This window comes from Leopardus geoffroyi, chromosome A2 (genome assembly GCF_018350155.1).
Source record: "Leopardus geoffroyi isolate Oge1 chromosome A2, O.geoffroyi_Oge1_pat1.0, whole genome shotgun sequence".
Taxonomy (NCBI): domain Eukaryota; kingdom Metazoa; phylum Chordata; class Mammalia; order Carnivora; family Felidae; genus Leopardus; species Leopardus geoffroyi.
Window position 1 is genome coordinate 69474779 of NC_059331.1, and position 16842 is coordinate 69491620.

General features: G+C 40.1%; 1 protein-coding gene across 4 annotated transcripts in view; it reads left to right on the forward strand.

Moving 5' to 3' along the window:
- Positions 1-6336: 6336 nt before the first annotated feature.
- Positions 6337-16842, forward strand: part of VSTM2A (V-set and transmembrane domain containing 2A) — a 29281-nt gene continuing 18775 nt past the window's right edge. For 2 of the 4 annotated variants that reach the window (XM_045494303.1, XM_045494305.1), the window contains exons 1-4: positions 6696-7204; positions 9023-9189; positions 10297-10347; positions 13211-13547. In XM_045494303.1, coding sequence (XP_045350259.1) covers positions 7126-7204; positions 9023-9189; positions 10297-10347; positions 13211-13547 — 634 coding nt within the window. In that variant the 5' untranslated portion in view covers positions 6696-7125. Of the gene's footprint in view, positions 6650-6695; positions 7205-9022; positions 9190-10296; positions 10348-13210; positions 13548-16842 lie in introns of those variants that run through there. The other 2 variants (XM_045494302.1, XM_045494301.1) reach the window with 2 other exon arrangements.

Genomic DNA, 16842 nt, shown 5'->3' on the forward strand with positions numbered 1-16842 from the left:
CACACATACACCTCTCTCCTCTGAAAATGGACTGGTGAACACACGTTCCATAATTGTGAATCAAGCCTTCCAAATATAAAACAAATCCCAGGAAATTCTAAAGACCTCCTTTACTTTTTTGTTCCCTCTTTCTTAAATTGCAAAGCATTTTCTCAAAGTATAGTTTCCTGTACTTATGTTTCTTTAAATGTAAAGCTTTTTTGCTTCCTCTTAGCAATTACCAAGACTAATTGATGATTCAGCCCAGCTATCAGGGGCTACTCCCACAGGGCCTCTGGGTCTTCCAAAGAGAATGTGAGCTGACTCCCACTCTCTGTATTTAGAACATTTTGACTTGGGATCAAAATTTTCTTTCATCCAACCTCAAATACCTTCACAACTAAATCCTGGCCATTTACAGGAGTCTTAATTATACTCTTACACCTCGCAAGTTACACAGTCATGATCGTCAACTTGACACCGGAATAAGGGCTCTATATTCCTCTTAAACTATGGTGGTCATATAATTTATCATCCAGAAAGGGATGCTTTCGAAAGCAGAAGTATGTGATATTAACAATTATAGCGAGACAGTGACATGAACCAAGATCATTCTGATGTGATCACTATATTTTTAATCAACCTAGGACTTGTATGATGCTCCCTTAAAAGGCTCAAGATTCTGAATAGGGGAATGCACCAAGTTCTTATGATGACAGGGGTTGATTATTTAAGTCATTCAGCCCTTCGGACTACAGTAGGACTAACCCCAACTAAGTTTGTTACCATATAGAATTACTTATACCCATTTGTTAATATACCTGGCTTAGCTTAATGGAGGTGAGCGGGACCTCCATACATACTGGAGTCACATCAAAGCCCTTTTCTCAAAATAACTAAGTGCTAGAACACTGCTAAATCAGTCCTAGAACTTTGACTGTTGCCTTGGCCCCCTTCTTACAACATCTCATGAATGAAGTTTCACGGTCCTATTGTATTTTTCAAATTTAGTCTTGTTGTTTTGAATTAACTCCACTTTTCCTCTCAAATATGAGTTCTTTATTCCTCCAATACAAATGATTATAATTTGCCACCATTTGCCTGTGGGGAAGCCCAGAATACCCCCATACATTTCTTCTAAAAGATCACTATAAGGGTAATAAGACTTCCCTTTTTATTCATCCTTAATATCTTAAAATCTTGGGCTTATGAGTGATAAATAGGAAGAAATGAAAATAAAAGAAAATAGTTAGCTTTTATTGAACACTTACTGTATACCTGGCATTTCCTCACAAAGTATAAAACAGGAGCTGTCATTTACAGGGCAACTGGGTGACATTTAGGAAAGATAAGTCACTTGCTTAAAAGCATACAGATAATAAATGCTAAAGGGAAGGTTGAACTCAATCTTTAATATTCAATAATTAGAAAACATGTACACTTAAAAATGTTTTGAATTAGGAAATATGTATACTTAAGCATGTAAAGCTAGTTAAATGTTTGTAAATTGCTTTGTTTCTTGAAAGATGTTCAAAAGCATTATTATAATATAACTTATTATATATAAGTTATTATTTACTTTCATTCATATTATAAATATAGGCAAAGAAACATAGACAAGCATAGAAACTATAGACTCTACCAAAATTGTTGCTTTTCTTGTATTTGGGGTTTATTTCACCCCAAATAATTATCTGTTGCACAAAAATAGATGTAGAATATAGTTATTCATGTCTAATCAAACCCACAGGATTTTTAATGGAAAAAAAAGCATATATTGAAATTAATAAATATCACAAGCCCTGAGTTTCAACTGCAGCATAATTTTGAAGCCAGAAGAAATATTCCAGAGATAGTAGAAGCAGCTACGCGATCCTTAGGGGTTTTTTTGTTTGTCTGTTTTTTGTTTGTTTGTATTTTTTAACTTCACAGCTTCCAGCTATAGACTCTTTATATTTTTCACTAAGGGTGGGCACCCAATATTCATGTTAGCTTTTTTACTAATGAAGAAATTACCAGATACAATTTATGTTTGATCATGAGCCCATTTTAATCTCTCACGAGACAAAAGGTGAATGGAAGGATCCGTGAGTTTTGTGGAGGACGTCTAAGCAGATCATATTAACTGTTACAGAAAATGTGAAGCTTCCTTCTGCTGTTTCCAGCGGTCACATCGAGACCAGATATTACAGTTTAAAAATGACATAACATGACCTCATGAATAATTAGAGGTCTGACTTTGTGAACTTCAGCTACAAAGTTACATTGAGATTCACAGAATATAAGCTAGATCTAAGTAATTTCTATTTTGGTCATGCATTAAAGGAAAAAAAATAAAGGGGAAAATTGCGTGTGGAAGATTAAAATGAACAGTAGCCATACAAGGGGTAATTAGTCAATATAGACCACCTGGCTATTTAAAATACAGATCACTTCCAATGACCACCCGTTATTCTCCCTCCGTGAATTGTTTACTTTATCAGATGCAAGATATGAGGCAATCAGAATGTATGTGGAGGAGGTTCAAAGACTGGAATTTCAAGTGACTCATTTACCAGCATCTAGGAGAGAGTTTGGGTGCAACCGATTTCTTTCCAGCGGTCACTTTTCCAGTAAAACCTGTAGAACCAAGAGCATGAACATGTTTTGTTTGCTTGCCTTAAAATATGCAATACTTAATCCTTTGTTTTAAGCATTTTAGATCTTAGGATCTTGATGAAAGAAAGTCTTGATTTAGTTTTATGACCCAAAGGAGTGACCATCACTTTCAGCCCCTGGCCTGTCATCTGTAGAGTGAGCAGGTTGGTTGATAGCTAAGTAGGCTCCATTCCATTTCTGAAATTCATTGATTTTAAGGAGACATGCTATATACATATACAGCAAAGGATGTTATTTATATTGTTTATGTTGTGATTATCTTGTCCTTGACTTTCTCATATCTTTGAGAATGTGACATGTGGAGGAGACCAATAAACCCAGCACTACCAAAACAAATTTTAAAAGGTCATCTTTCCTTAATATGAGTTAGCGACTTTCTCCTAGACTCCTAATTTCTTCCATTGAAAGAGTTTCTCTGTGGGTTTTTTTTATATATTGCTTCCATATCTAAAGACTCTGTAATATTTCCTTTTATTTCCCCAAGTGAGAAAAAATAAGCCAGGCATGAGGTTACAGGTGAAAATATGCCTCAATATCTTGAAATATTCTCTCCTATACAGTTTTGAGCTTCTCCAAAGACCATGTTTGAAAACACAGTAGAATGTACCTCTAGGTGCATGGATGAAAAATCTGAGGGGCGCCTGGGTGGTGCAGTCGGTTAAGCGTCCGACTTCAGCCAGGTCACGATCTCGCTGTCCGTGAGTTCGAGCCCCGCGTCAGGCTCAGGGCTGATGGCTCAGAGCCTGGAGCCTGCTTCCGATTCTGTATCTCCCTCTCTCTCTGACCCTCCCCTGTTCATGCTCTGTCTCTCTCTGTCTCAAAAATAAATAAAAAAACGTTAAAAAAAAAAAAAGAAAAAAGAAAAATCTGAGCTGCTCAACTAACCTTGCTTGCCAGAGAGGTAAAGAAATGAAGCTTATGTTTCTAGACCCATGAGGATGATCTTCCAATTTCTTAGTTTTATTTTAAAGGTTATTTATAAATAAAATACATAATCTTGGATCTTCCAATTGTTGAGAAAATTTTAAAAGTTTACATTGGGCACTAAGTCTCAATTTAGGACAGATTATGCAAATGGAATATGGAAAGTAATTTCATCTTGAGCCTTTGGAAGTGAAAAATGGTGATCCCTGTCAAGTTCAAGGTGCACAGATGCCCCAAAGCCCTCTTAGGAGAAAGGGCCAATCTAGTTTATAATCACAGATCTTGAAGAGCCCTTCTCCTGCTTTGTTAATTCTTAGTGGATCAAAGGCTCTGAAAGTGTATGTGAGACTGTGGACATCATAAGGCAGCAGTTTTTGAAAGATAAAGTTAAACAAGTTTTTATACACAAGAAAAGAGTATGATGCAATCTAAATAAGATATCAAAGGAAGGCAATGGAATGAATTCAACCAGATTGAATTATACCCAAGGAAGGAACATATTCAAATAAGCATTCCTATTACACAGTTCAGAGGAAAAATAGCTCTGGTGATACAAATATTTAAATTTTGAAACAGCAAAAAAAATTAACAAAAAAGTTAGTTTAGAAGGCAAGAAAACAATTTTAAAAATGAGATTGTAAGATTTTATTTTTGGAGCGTTAGTTCATAGATAGGTTTTTGTTTGCTTGTTTGTTTTAAGAAGAGATTTGCAGTCATTTTTATAGGGTGAGGGACCAGCAATCATTCTGGGAAAGGAGAAATGGGAAGAAAATGTCTCTCCCATTTCTGGATGCAAACAAGTTATCTGTGCTGGTAAGTTACCACCAATTTTATAGGAGAATGTGGTATTTTACAGGAACTTAATAAAAAACAGTGGGACTTTGCCTCAGAACTGTGACATTTGATATATTGGGTATATTTGCTTTTTTAATTAAACTTTCTTATCATTTCAAACTGCTAATATAGAGATATTTTGTCTTTAATAAAGCAAATGTTCTAAAGGAAATAATGCAAGTTTGTTTGCCAGCACTATATACTGTCCTTGAAATGATACAGCAGATATTTAAGATGAAATTATTGGTCTATCTTGGCAAAAGTGAGAATAATATACCTATCGGGCATTTTTCATAAGAAAAAGAACATAAATCTTTTTCCAATTTTGTCTTTCTTGTTTCTTTATTTCTTTTTCTTTTCTTTTTTTTCTTTCTTTTGTTGCTTAAATGCTTATAAAGTAGTTTGATAGCTTATCTGTCCTATAAAAGCTTTTCTCATACTTTAACACTTTTCAACTTATTTTTATTGTACTTCTATAGTTACAATGATCAAGTTCCCCTTAAAAGAAATTGAAGTGCTTTGCTAAATTAATTCAGAACTTCCCTTGCTTAAAATGGATGCCCTTTCCTTTATACTGGAAACTGTTCGAACAGCAGATAACCTTGAAGTCAGGTCATTTTCATGACATATTAATCTCATGGTTATGTTATATGTTCAACTAAAGCCAAAACCAGGAGATAAACATTGAACATATCTTGTTAAGGATAACTTGAAAGTTAACCTCTGAGGATCTAATACCTTCAAAGTTCTGTTTATTTTCCAAATAATGTTAAGTACGGGGCAAGTATATTAACTTGGATTGTTTCCGTACTCTAAATACATTCTCCGTGAGGAAGTATTTGGGCATAAAGAGACTTATTTTCTTGAAATGACACACTTCGGAATCCTTTGCTCAATACAAGGATATGGAGTCTTGGCCTAAACACAAACCAATGTAAAACATTCCCCATGACTTTCTTTGAATCTTATAAATCTTTTATTCAGAGTGAAAAATAAATATATCTTCAGAAAATAAATAATATTCCTATGAAGTTATTGTGTATTGGTTTTCTGATCATTTAAGTTGTTGCTGCATTCAGCAGTAGAAGCATAAGTGGTTTAAAAACTCAACAGATATGTTATGGTTTTTTTTTTTTTTTGTCTGGTTAGTGAAGGAATTAGCCAACTACAGATTTTTTACCAGTAAAATGAAAATACATATACTGCATTGGTTTCCTGACAGCATTGTTAAGGCTGAGTCATATTTCCAAATAATATTGAACATTTGTGGTATAGTTGCATAGAAATACTAATGGGAATAAAATATCTGGTATTCTGCTTAAATAGGAAATTATTTTAATTTTGTTAAAAAGATTTAAATTCACTGGCTAATGGTTGGACTTCATAAAGACAAATGGAGTCTTTAATACACTGTTTTTAGGTTCTTAATAAGAAATAGAACATCTCTATCTCAAACCTTCTCCAGGGCAGATAAGTAGATTTGTTTCAAATTCCAAAACTTATTGTGCTTTTTTTCCCTAGGAGAATATTCCTTATTCATATAATGCTAGGGAGCATTAGATAATTATTGTTGTGCAAAAGAAAAGCAAAGAAACAAAAAGAAAACCCGTGCAATGGAGACCTTAATGGTATTTAAAACCCCTCCCCCATTCCAAAATACGTGTGAGACAGACGCAGGGAAGGCAGAGGGGCATATGAATTTTTTTAAAAATAATACAGTAAAAGTAATCGTCGTGTGGTGGGCTTTTCTTTCTGGAAAATTCTCTCAATACGTGACTTTTCGTACTTTTTGTCTTCTCCGTTTGCCAGCTAGAGTGGTATGGTGCCTGCATGAGCTTTCTCCTCCGCTGGAGGCTGTTCGGCACTAAATTCGTGAGGAATAATAGCATGTGATCATTCTAGTTAAAGCAGTTAATAACTGGTTAAGCGACATTTCCCTCAAACGACTGTTTTCCTCGCCCTAAAGCAGTCTCCTTCACCCCATCCCAGTTCTCCCTTCCTCTTCAACAATGCCCCAACTTCCTCCCCAAATCTCCAGCTCCCAGCCCCCCGCAATCCTACACCGCAATCCTACAACTGTATTGTCCTCCTAAGCACCGAGCGATCCGGTCTGCCGAGGCAAGAAGGAGTCAATCCATGGAGGAAAAAAGCAAACTGGAAAAAAATAAATGCTCCTGCTCCCCAGAAAGAAAACGTAGACGGAGCCGCCAAGCCCCGAGCCTGCCGCGGGCTGCCCGGCCCGAGTTCCCGGCAGGTGGGGAGCTGTCCGGCGCGCAGAGAGTTAAAGGCATCATCGCAGCCATTAGAGGGAAAAGTTGCGGCGCGGCGAGCCCGGTGAAGTCCTCCAGCCCGCCCCCCTTGCCCACTCCCCACTTCCCGAGCTGGCTCGGCGTTTAGGGAGGGCAGTGATCACGCAAGCCGGAGCAGCGGGCTGACGTTGGACGAGCTGCCAGGTAGCTGAGAGCAGGCAGCGAAGCAGCTGAGGCACTTCCCCGCGTTGCAAGCCCGAGTGTGGACTCGAAGCCTCTCCGAATCCGAGCCAGCTGGTTTTAACCTTCGCGAATTGCGCTCCCCTCTCCCCAAAGCCAGTGCTCGCTGAACCAGCAGCAGGATGTTTGCAGTGTCGCGCCCAGGGCTCTGAGACCGAGCCTCTGATACATTTGCATTCCTTTCTTTTAGGGCTTTTTGGCTGTCGGCTACACTGATGTGACCCCCCCTCCCCTTTTTGGAATGATGGGGATCTTTTTGGCGTATGTTGGATTTGTTTTCTTTTCCGTTTTGTATGTACAACAAGGGCTCTCTTCTCAAGGTAAGTGTGTGCTCATTGGCAAATATACATTTGCTTGTGGAATGTCTGTGTGTGTGTGTGTGTGTGTGTGTGTGTGTGTGTGTTCTCTACATCCAAAGAACGGCCAAGCAGATGTAGTGAGATTCTTAGCAAGTAACGGTGGAATAGTGTTCTGTTTGGCATTTTTCTTTAAAGTTTATTAAATAGTAGGCAAGCTAGATTTGAGAGCAAGCCTAGTTGGTGCCTGACAATGAAGTGGGTTCCTGTGCAAGCGCAAACACAGGGGTGTGTGTGTGTGTGTGTGTGTGTGTGTGTGTGTGCGTGTGTGTATGTGCGCCTTGTATCTGTGTGCATGCACTGGGTAACCACTCATGCATACATAATCATCGCAAACAAACAGAGCTGGGGATGGGGGGCTCTCCATTGCCAGTCCTCAGTGTAGGCAGAATTGGTTTAGAGTTTCCTTTTTCTGGGTCCTTGCGACTTCGTTTGCATGTGTGTTTATCAAAGGACAGACTCCTCTGAGGACCCATAAAAAGGCACGACTTGCATCACAAACAGCAGCAGCCTGCTGAATCCAGTTGTTCAGGACTTCGCAGGCTGCAGTGATCATTTCAGCACCACGAACAGATCACATCTCTGCTGCCAGAAGACTGCATCACTTCTGCAAGCAGAAATGCTATCTTCCTCCTGGGAGCTGAAACAGAAAAGTCCTTTTCAGAGCCGAATGTCTTCTTTAACATCCGCTACTTCCTTTAAGTATAAATACGGTTCCACTTCGGTAGAGATCGTCTTGGTATTTCATAAAATTTTGAAAAGAGACACTGATGGTGCCTCTCTTTAAAAAGTGGGGGGGAGGTGCACCCACCCAAAATCAGTGCTACAGCCCCCCAGTCCTGTCCATGAGTGTGCGTTGTAGTTGTGCACCTCCATCACCCACAAATCTCCCTAAGACTACTTTCAGGGAAACATCAGTTCTTTGCAAAGTGTCCCTTAGACAAGATAAGAACAAACACCCAAAACATTCCATGTTGAAGAAATGCCTTTGGGGAAAAGGGAACATTTCATTTTCGTGAGTTTCATCTTAACTCTGAATTTTGCAGAGTAGCAGTGTCAAGATCGATAGTGAAAAGACTGAAAAAAAAATATATCTCTGCTGGCTTCAAAATAGTCTTTAATCTGAACCCAAATGAGGGGTGTGATTCTTACATGCCATGATGTACAGCAATTGGCAGCGTGATGGCTTGATGAGAACAAATACAAAGGTGAATCTGGAAAGAAAGAAATATTCGCAGCTTAGAACGTGTGCAACTTGTTTCACTGCTGTGGTCTTAACATCGCAATTGCTAACCATTGTTTTGATATATCAGGAAGGTGCATTTTGACAGGTAATCACGATCCATTCTCTGTTATATGAACATCCAGTTAGTCACAGATTGTTTAGAAACTTAGCGCAAGAGGCTCTCCTCATAGATCAGCTTGGTAGATTTGTCAAAAATGTAGCTCACTGAATCCCTTTGTAAGTTTTGGGTAATGCTGCAGTCTGACAAAAGGTATGTGGGCATCTTGGCTAACAGAGGGGAGTTATTTGGCAAGCTTGTTAGCCTTTCCATTATCTGGACTTCATCAACAACAAAGTTATTTAGGCATGATCCCAAAAATGAGACAGGAACGAGGCAAAGGAAGGGGGGTTGGGGAGCCAGGCAAAGTCCGAGATGTCACGGAGGGGTTTTGTTGCCCTGATTTTTAAGTCCAAGAAAAATGTAGCGAGCTCTCAAGGAAAGAGAAGCTGAGGAGAGTGGTGTGTACATTCCAACAAGATGCATTTCTGTTTTGCAGCAAAATTCACCGAGTTTCCGCGGAACGTGACAGCGACCGAGGGGCAGAATGTGGAGATGTCCTGCGCTTTCCAGAGTGGCTCTGCCTCGGTGTACCTGGAGATCCAGTGGTGGTTTCTGCGGGGGCCCGAGGACCTGGAGCCCGGGGCCGAGGTGGCTGGTGCGCAGGTAGCGGAGTCGCGTCTTCCGCAACGCCCCCCTGAGTGTGTCCCACTCACCCCCTTAGTCCTCTAGGTGTCCAGTTTAGGGGGCGCCCCCGGGGGCCCGCGTGGTTCTGTTAGCGCCACTGATGCCAGCAATACCAGGCAGTGAGCAGGAATGTGTCCTGCTGATATCACGTTAAAACCAAGGAGGACGTCCTGTTGTGGAGTCTTCCCCAGTTAAAACTGGGAATGACTTCCTCCTTTTAGTACCGGCGATGGTGGAGCTGTCCTTCCGGGACTGCTGTGTTGACACATCCCAGGACACTCTCCTCCCCTTTCCGGGACGGTGGGGTGGGGAGGGATTGTTCTGTGTCTCCATCACACACACACACACACACACACACACACACACACACACACAGCGTCAGTTCTCACGACAGAGGTTGTCAGAAAAGAGATTGGGGCGGGGGAGAGAGAAGGGAAAAGAGGAGGGGTAAGTGGAGGCGGGCAAGGGAGCGACGGAGAGGGGGAAGAAAGGCGGGGGCGGTGGAAAGAGGCGGGGAAAGAAGGAAAAACGAAAGGGAGAAGGGATGGGGAGTGAACGATGGAGGGGCCCGGAGGTGACTCCTCAACACCCCGGAGAGGAGGGCGGAGGGGTGGGGTGAGAAGGGAAAGGGAGGTGTGGAGAAACGGAGCAGGGCTGGGAAAAGGAGGAGGAGAGGAAAAGGGAAGAAGCGGTGAGAGAGGAAAAGAGGGTCCGAGCAGAGATTGAACAGTTCAGCAAAAGAGGCGGCGGCCTTATCGGAGCGGAAATAAAAAAGAAAATCTGGCAGAGACCCCAGGGAGGGGTCGCAGGCTGGGCTAAAACGAGAATCCCGTCCCCGCAAACTTCCACCCTCGCCCGCGCCCCCTCGCGCGCGCGACTCGGCAGCGCCCCCGCGCGGTCCCCTCCCCGCGCCGCGGTGGCCTGGGCCGCGCTCGCCCTCGTCAGTCTCTTTTCTGAATCACCCCACCGGAGACGGTCCTACCGCCCCTGCTCGGGGCTCGTCGGGCAGGCTCGACGCGGCCGCCCCCGGGACCGGATGGGGACCGTGGGGGTCCCGAGTCTGAGCGTCGTCTCCTTCTCCCGCAGGTGGAGCTGGTGCCCGACCGAGACCCTGACAACGACGGGACCAAGATCAGCGTGAGTATCACAGCGACAGGCGACAGGGGGCGCGTGCCTTTGTCAGCTGCCAGGCAGGCCCCAGGTGAAAATGAGTGAATTTTAGGTTTCTTAAAAAGCCTTTTAGCTAGTTGTGCCCGAGAACGGCAATATCACGAACGCAGGGCGAGAACCAGTCTTCCCTTTCTTATTTCACTGGGTCCCAAAAAAATTGAAGCCGATTTAAAGATGACACAATAAAATTATTTACTTTAATATCGTAAGTATTTAAACAATTACTAAAGACTCATTTTGCCGGCCAAAGAGTGTGACGCTTTTTTTCTCACTCTTTTTTAACAGTTAAATAGTTGTAAGCCTGTAGCGCTGCAATGCTAATCTTCATTCAAAATCATAGAAAGAATTATCCTTTAATAGGAAGTAAAACACTAACTTATGAAAATCTTCCTAGGCAGGAAAAAATTAAAGCATCCAACGGGATGTTGAAATTGTATTGAAAACACTCAATTTTCAATGTGATTCATAATGCATGCCATGTATTTCTAATGCCAGTGCTCAAAATCATATAAAGCCAAACCCAATATATTTATAAAACATAGTGGAGGAGGTTGACCTATTGAAAATATCAAGATGTATTTCGACTGTCCTGATTATTACTTTTAATAACTCTATGTGAAATTAGAAATAAAAAGAAAATTGTATCTTTTTACTACACCACAGTTGAAATCTCCTACAATCACTTTATATTGATAGAACTGCCTAGCTCATTCATAAATAATAAAGAAGATTCCATTACTAGAAATGAAATAGTTGTATAATCAGGAAGTACAAGGTCTCCTTAGCGTATATATGTGTTTAGGAATTCTTTTATAAAACACTGATATATGTAAATTATAAAATACATGTATTTTATAAAAATACATAATATTTTGTATATTCTATAATTTTTATAATATGAAACTGATATTTTATAAAATAAATGTTAATGTATAATCTAAACATGGAAGCAAATATCAAACAAAAAAAGACATAAACCAAAAACTACAATTTACCTTCATAAACTTATCGATTTTAGAATATTTTAATTCAATTATGCTATCACACAATTATTGTTTTCACACGATGCTAGAAAGGCTCACGGGTAAAATTAATTATTGACAGTAGTTTTCTTAAGTATTTCATTTTATATACATATATATGTGGCTGGATTGTTCAAAGACTAGTCAGGTTTCACCCTTCACCCACGCCTATATCTTCCAAAAGGCGGTAAGGAAAATAGCTTCCCACATCCTGAACTAAGGAAGCATGCGGTTAAGAAACACGGTCATGCACACAGCTACTACATACTGCGACTAACAGTATTATCTATGCCAAAGGTTAATAAAATCTAGTGAATCAGCAAAAAATTCTTGTTATAAACTGAGGTAGAAAGTAGTTTGTTCCCAGTTTACCTACAAGGTGACCTTGGTCATGTCATGTGTCTTAAACCAGCGGTTGTTAACTTAGAATTCTCAGGTATTCTTTTATGAAACATTGTGATAGCTTCACCTCTTGGAGATGCAGACTTAATGTTTCCACATTAATCCAAATGAGACCATTTTCTAACAGCTCCCTAGAGGGTTCTAATGTGCAATCAGTGCTGAGAATCACGGATCCAAACCCCCAAATCTCAGTTTACTGTAAAAAAATAATCATATAAGTACTCCAACTATTTTAAACTTTATTAGGAGACTCAACTGACTATATTTGAAACGATTAGTCCCCATTATTTTTATAGTATTAGTATATTTATAAGTAATTTTGCATACAAATAAATACATACTATGGTTATGGTTCAACTGTTGGAAACTGTATACAACTCTGTAGGTAAAAACAGATGAGCACTCCCCAAGTTTTCTTAATTACTTGGGGCATTTGAAAGTGTATGCCTTCTTCACTTCTTTCCCTGCCTTTCAAAATCATCCAAGGCCTTAAATCCTGGGTGTCTTATGAAATCCATCATCCTGTCAATCATGGATAATATATGATGTATATAAAATCTAGCTGTTCTGATAAAGACACTTATGGATATCTATGTGTATATGTATATTCGACATAATATAAAATTATATATAATCTTACATATTACAATTATATATAATTTTGCTGTTAATCTGGCATCAAAATTATTAGAAGAAATAAGAAAACCAGTTTCACTCTTGAAAATCAAACCAGCGTCTGATTGATGGCCTCTCCAGTTCCAGTAGCATAAAGACCCTATCATGGCCAGAAGAATGTACTCTGCCCATAAGACCAGGTGATATTAATCTGCACCCCAAGTCATGCCACCCCATGGCTGTTGGTAAGCCTGCACCAAACATTTGAGAAGAATACTTAATATTCAAGCCTTATGTCACTACCTTCAGTAAGGCATCCCCAATGTGGGGATAAAAACACATTCTCACTTAAACCCTGGTGTCCCCAACAACATAGTTTTGTGATCTCTCAGAGTTGTAGCCTAAAGTGATGACAAGAGGCGGTGCAAACTATATCCTTTACCTTATTATGTCCGTGTTTCGTTCAACGGAGCCAACCAGGCAGAGGTCAATCCCATGGTTGGAAAATGGCAGACCTGGAACCTGGGATCTGGGGACCACATGGCTGAGAGAGTCTGGCGCTGGCCGGATTGAACTAATTACCCCATGATTTTGTGAAGCCAGTTGTTAGTGCAATGGGATAAATACGACCTTCGTATTTGACTGTTGAGAAAATAAATAGCTCTCTGACTATGGCTACGAGGCTATTAAGACCCTTTCATTTTCCAACATTAGCAAGCTTAGGAGCACGTATGGGAACAAAATCATTTGATGTAGCACTTTTTTTTTTTTTTCTACCTGCAATTTTTCAGACAGTGAAAGTCCAAGGCAATGACATCTCTCACAAGCTTCAGATTTCCAAAGTGAGGAAAAAGGATGAAGGCTTGTATGAATGCAGGGTGACAGACGCTAATTACGGAGAGCTGCAGGAACACAAAGCCCAGGCCTACTTGAAAGTCAATGCCAACAGCCATGCTAGGAGGATGCAGGCCTTCGAAGCCTCGCCCATGTGGCTGCAGGATATGAAGCCTCGCAAGAATGTCTCAGTGGCCATTCCCAGCAGCATCCACAGCTCTGGCAACCAGCGAATGCACTCCACCTCCAGCCCTCAAGCGGTAGCCAAAATCCCCAAACAAAGTCCACAATCAGGTATGGAAACCCATTTTGAGCCTTTCATTTTACCACTCACAAGCCTTCCCACAGGAAGATCGGTCAAGTAGAGTAGACAGGTTTATGTATGATGGTTTTAAAATTGGAGACCTAGTGCAGTTGGAATGATGACGGGATGAAGCACGCGGGGCCTTCCCAGAGGACGTGAGTCACCCCGTTAGTCTCTGGCCGTGTACACGTCCAGGGGACCTAAGAGCTGGACTTTTTTTTTTTTTTCCTTCTGTGTTTACACCTTAGAAGAACAGTAAATCATGTCATGTTGGTCGCATTATAAATGCATGTTCATTTTCTCTACAGATTTATGTATCGATAATGGCCCAAATTAAGAGACTTTCACTTAATCAAAATGTAAATGAAAGAGACAACACATTTTCAGCGGCCCCTAGCTTGAAGGCAGGATTGTTCTCCAAGGGCTTTTGATTTTGAAGGAGAAACTTCAGCTGCCTGTGATGAAAGTGATAATGATAATGGGAGGAAGTGAGGGGGGATGAAAGGCAGTAAGTAGTGCAGAGTTTCGGCAACTCCCGCAAATGTGCCTTCGATGCCAATTTGGGAGCTTAGTCACACATTTCCCAAGTCAGCTGTGCAAGTTAAAGCTGTTCTGAATAGCATTAATTTATGCAATCACCCAGCCAATGGAAACTCATTGAAGTTTTAACCTTGATGGGGGATAAAGGGTTCTTGGAATGAGCAGTCCCCTGCACGACCCCGTGACTGTTCTGTATTTTGTTCAAACACTTGACGTAATATTACAGGATGCAGGCAGCATAAAAATACTTAATTTATCGTTCTTTAAGTTTTTCCCTTCACCGTTTATCATTGAAGAAGTATCGATACTACTATTGGTAGTAGCAAATGACATTGCTAACATTCAAGGTCACTTTAGCCGTCAAATACAAAAACCTGGGCATTTCATTAGGATAATTTCAGATACATGTGTACATATATATTAAATATTTGCTGGTGAACAGCACTTTTAAGATAATGTGTGCCAACCTAGGCTTCCTTCTTATTCATCACGTGCTAATGGATATGATGTGTGGAGAGCTTGACTCAGGGTCCCTGGGGGTTTGCATCGCCTTTAAATGTGGGTGAGTTTGCCTTGGTCCTGGCAGTTTCTGCCAGTCTGATGAATAAATAGCTTAGCCCCTTAGCCTCTCTAAGGCTCAGTTTGTGTGGCTTTGTCTCATTTTCCTCCTTATCATCTCTTTTGTTTCCCAAGTTCAAAAACAAGACCACAGCTAGAATATATATGTACATACATATGTATATGTATACATATGTATATACACATATGCATATGTAACACACGGAAACACACACACACACACACACCCCTAGTGGTTAGAATTTTTGTATCCATTATTTAATAGAGATTCAATGTCTTTGGAGACATTGTCCCCCTCCCCTTCATGCAAAGATAAAAACAGAAGCTAGACACTATATGCAAAATTAGAGTAGCCTCAGCAGACAGTTTACAACCTTATTAGGGAGAACTCCAAATCATGGAAGTGGAATTATTAGCCTACATAGACTATTCCAAACTAGAGATCATAAATCTGTTCCACTGAATAAAATCAAATGGGTTACCTATTCCAATGGAGGATTTTAAGCATGGGATGAAATGTTCTATTTCTAAATTATTTACTTTTGGATTAAGTAGCGTACTCTCAAAATAGCTAACTTATCTTAATATATTTTTCTCAGTATTGTGATTGGAGCTAAATGGTAGAACTCTAGATATCTCCTAACAGTTTTCAAGTAGGAATCACCGCTTATTTTCCACCACACCACCAGCTTGACTCGTTTTCTCTAAAGCAAAGTGGGAGAAGGGATGCTGACTTCATGGATATGCATCCATGGATATGCATCCAGATATGCATGGATATATGCATATGGAAGAAAGGATGTAGACTTCATGCATAAGCATCCAGATATGCATCCAAAGCCATCTGCTCATAGCAAAGATTAATATGAAATATATCCAAATCTTTCATGTCTATGTTTTTCTACCAGTAGAAATACTAGAAAATATTTTTGATACATTTAGTAACATTTTTTAACTACTTCAGAAGCTGGGGTTGCCCAGCCACCCATTCTATATGTGTGTAAGTTTTTGAGCTTGCACAATTATTGTATACAATACAGTATCTGGGATGGATATTTATATAGTAGATTCACTGTAACACCTACATCCTGATTTATAATTTTGCTTTATAATTTTCCAGGTTATGTCCAAATAAAGCTGATTTCAATACCCATGCTTCATTTATTCACTCTCCATCCTTCCAAGAGCTTCTACGCCAGGCACAATGACACAAAAATGGGAGACATACTTCCTCTCTTTGTGAGCAAACACGATATTTGTAAATTCCATTCATTATGCATCTTTTTTTTCCCCCTTGTTCTATTAAAGGCAAGACATAATGAAGACACAAAAATTAAAATCTTGCTTTTACAGGCCAAGATAGTAACCTTTTGTCTATTTTCGCTACCAGGAGGCATGCTTTATCCATGGTACATAAGACACTGTAATATTAACCTGGGTTACAAAAGGCTGGTTTATCTGGCCTTTTCTCTTCACGATAGTCTTTGACTTGGTTGAGTAAATTATTTAGGCTGAATTACTCAACTCTTAATTCATAGTATTTTTCTGTCAAAGGATTTTTGTCTCTCTGTAGGACAAGCACTAACTGAAAGTAACTCTGTATATATACCTAGATATAATGTTCAAATTGTCATACAATTATAACCAGTTATCCTAAAAACAGAAATTTACATGGGAAAAAAAAAGATGGAAAAAGAGCCTATTACCATCTACGTATCACAAGATAAAGATACATTTAACTATCATTTAGTATAGCTAGTCCCATTTTTCCAAAAGTTAGTGAGCATGTGACTGGACCCTCCGGCTTTAAACTGTTTATCTTTATGACATCGCCTTTTCAATTCACTTGATTAATGCACAATTAAAACCAAAATAATGAGGGAAGATGATAAAGCAAACAGATAGACAAAACCTGGCTTTTGCAACCCCTTGTTTTCTCATTGCCAGTTCTTTTGAACTTCAGTTTTGTGCACCCATAACTGACATTGAAAAAATGTCCTGTAGATGTTCTGAGGAGGAAGAAATTCCTGATTCTACTTTTCATCTTCACAGGGAACACCCAGACGTACTGGAGCGCTCGCGCCTCCCCAAACACCTCCCTCTACACACCCTTGTCTACTTGCTTCTTCCCATCTCATCCCCCTTCCAGGAGCCAAAGGTGCCCCC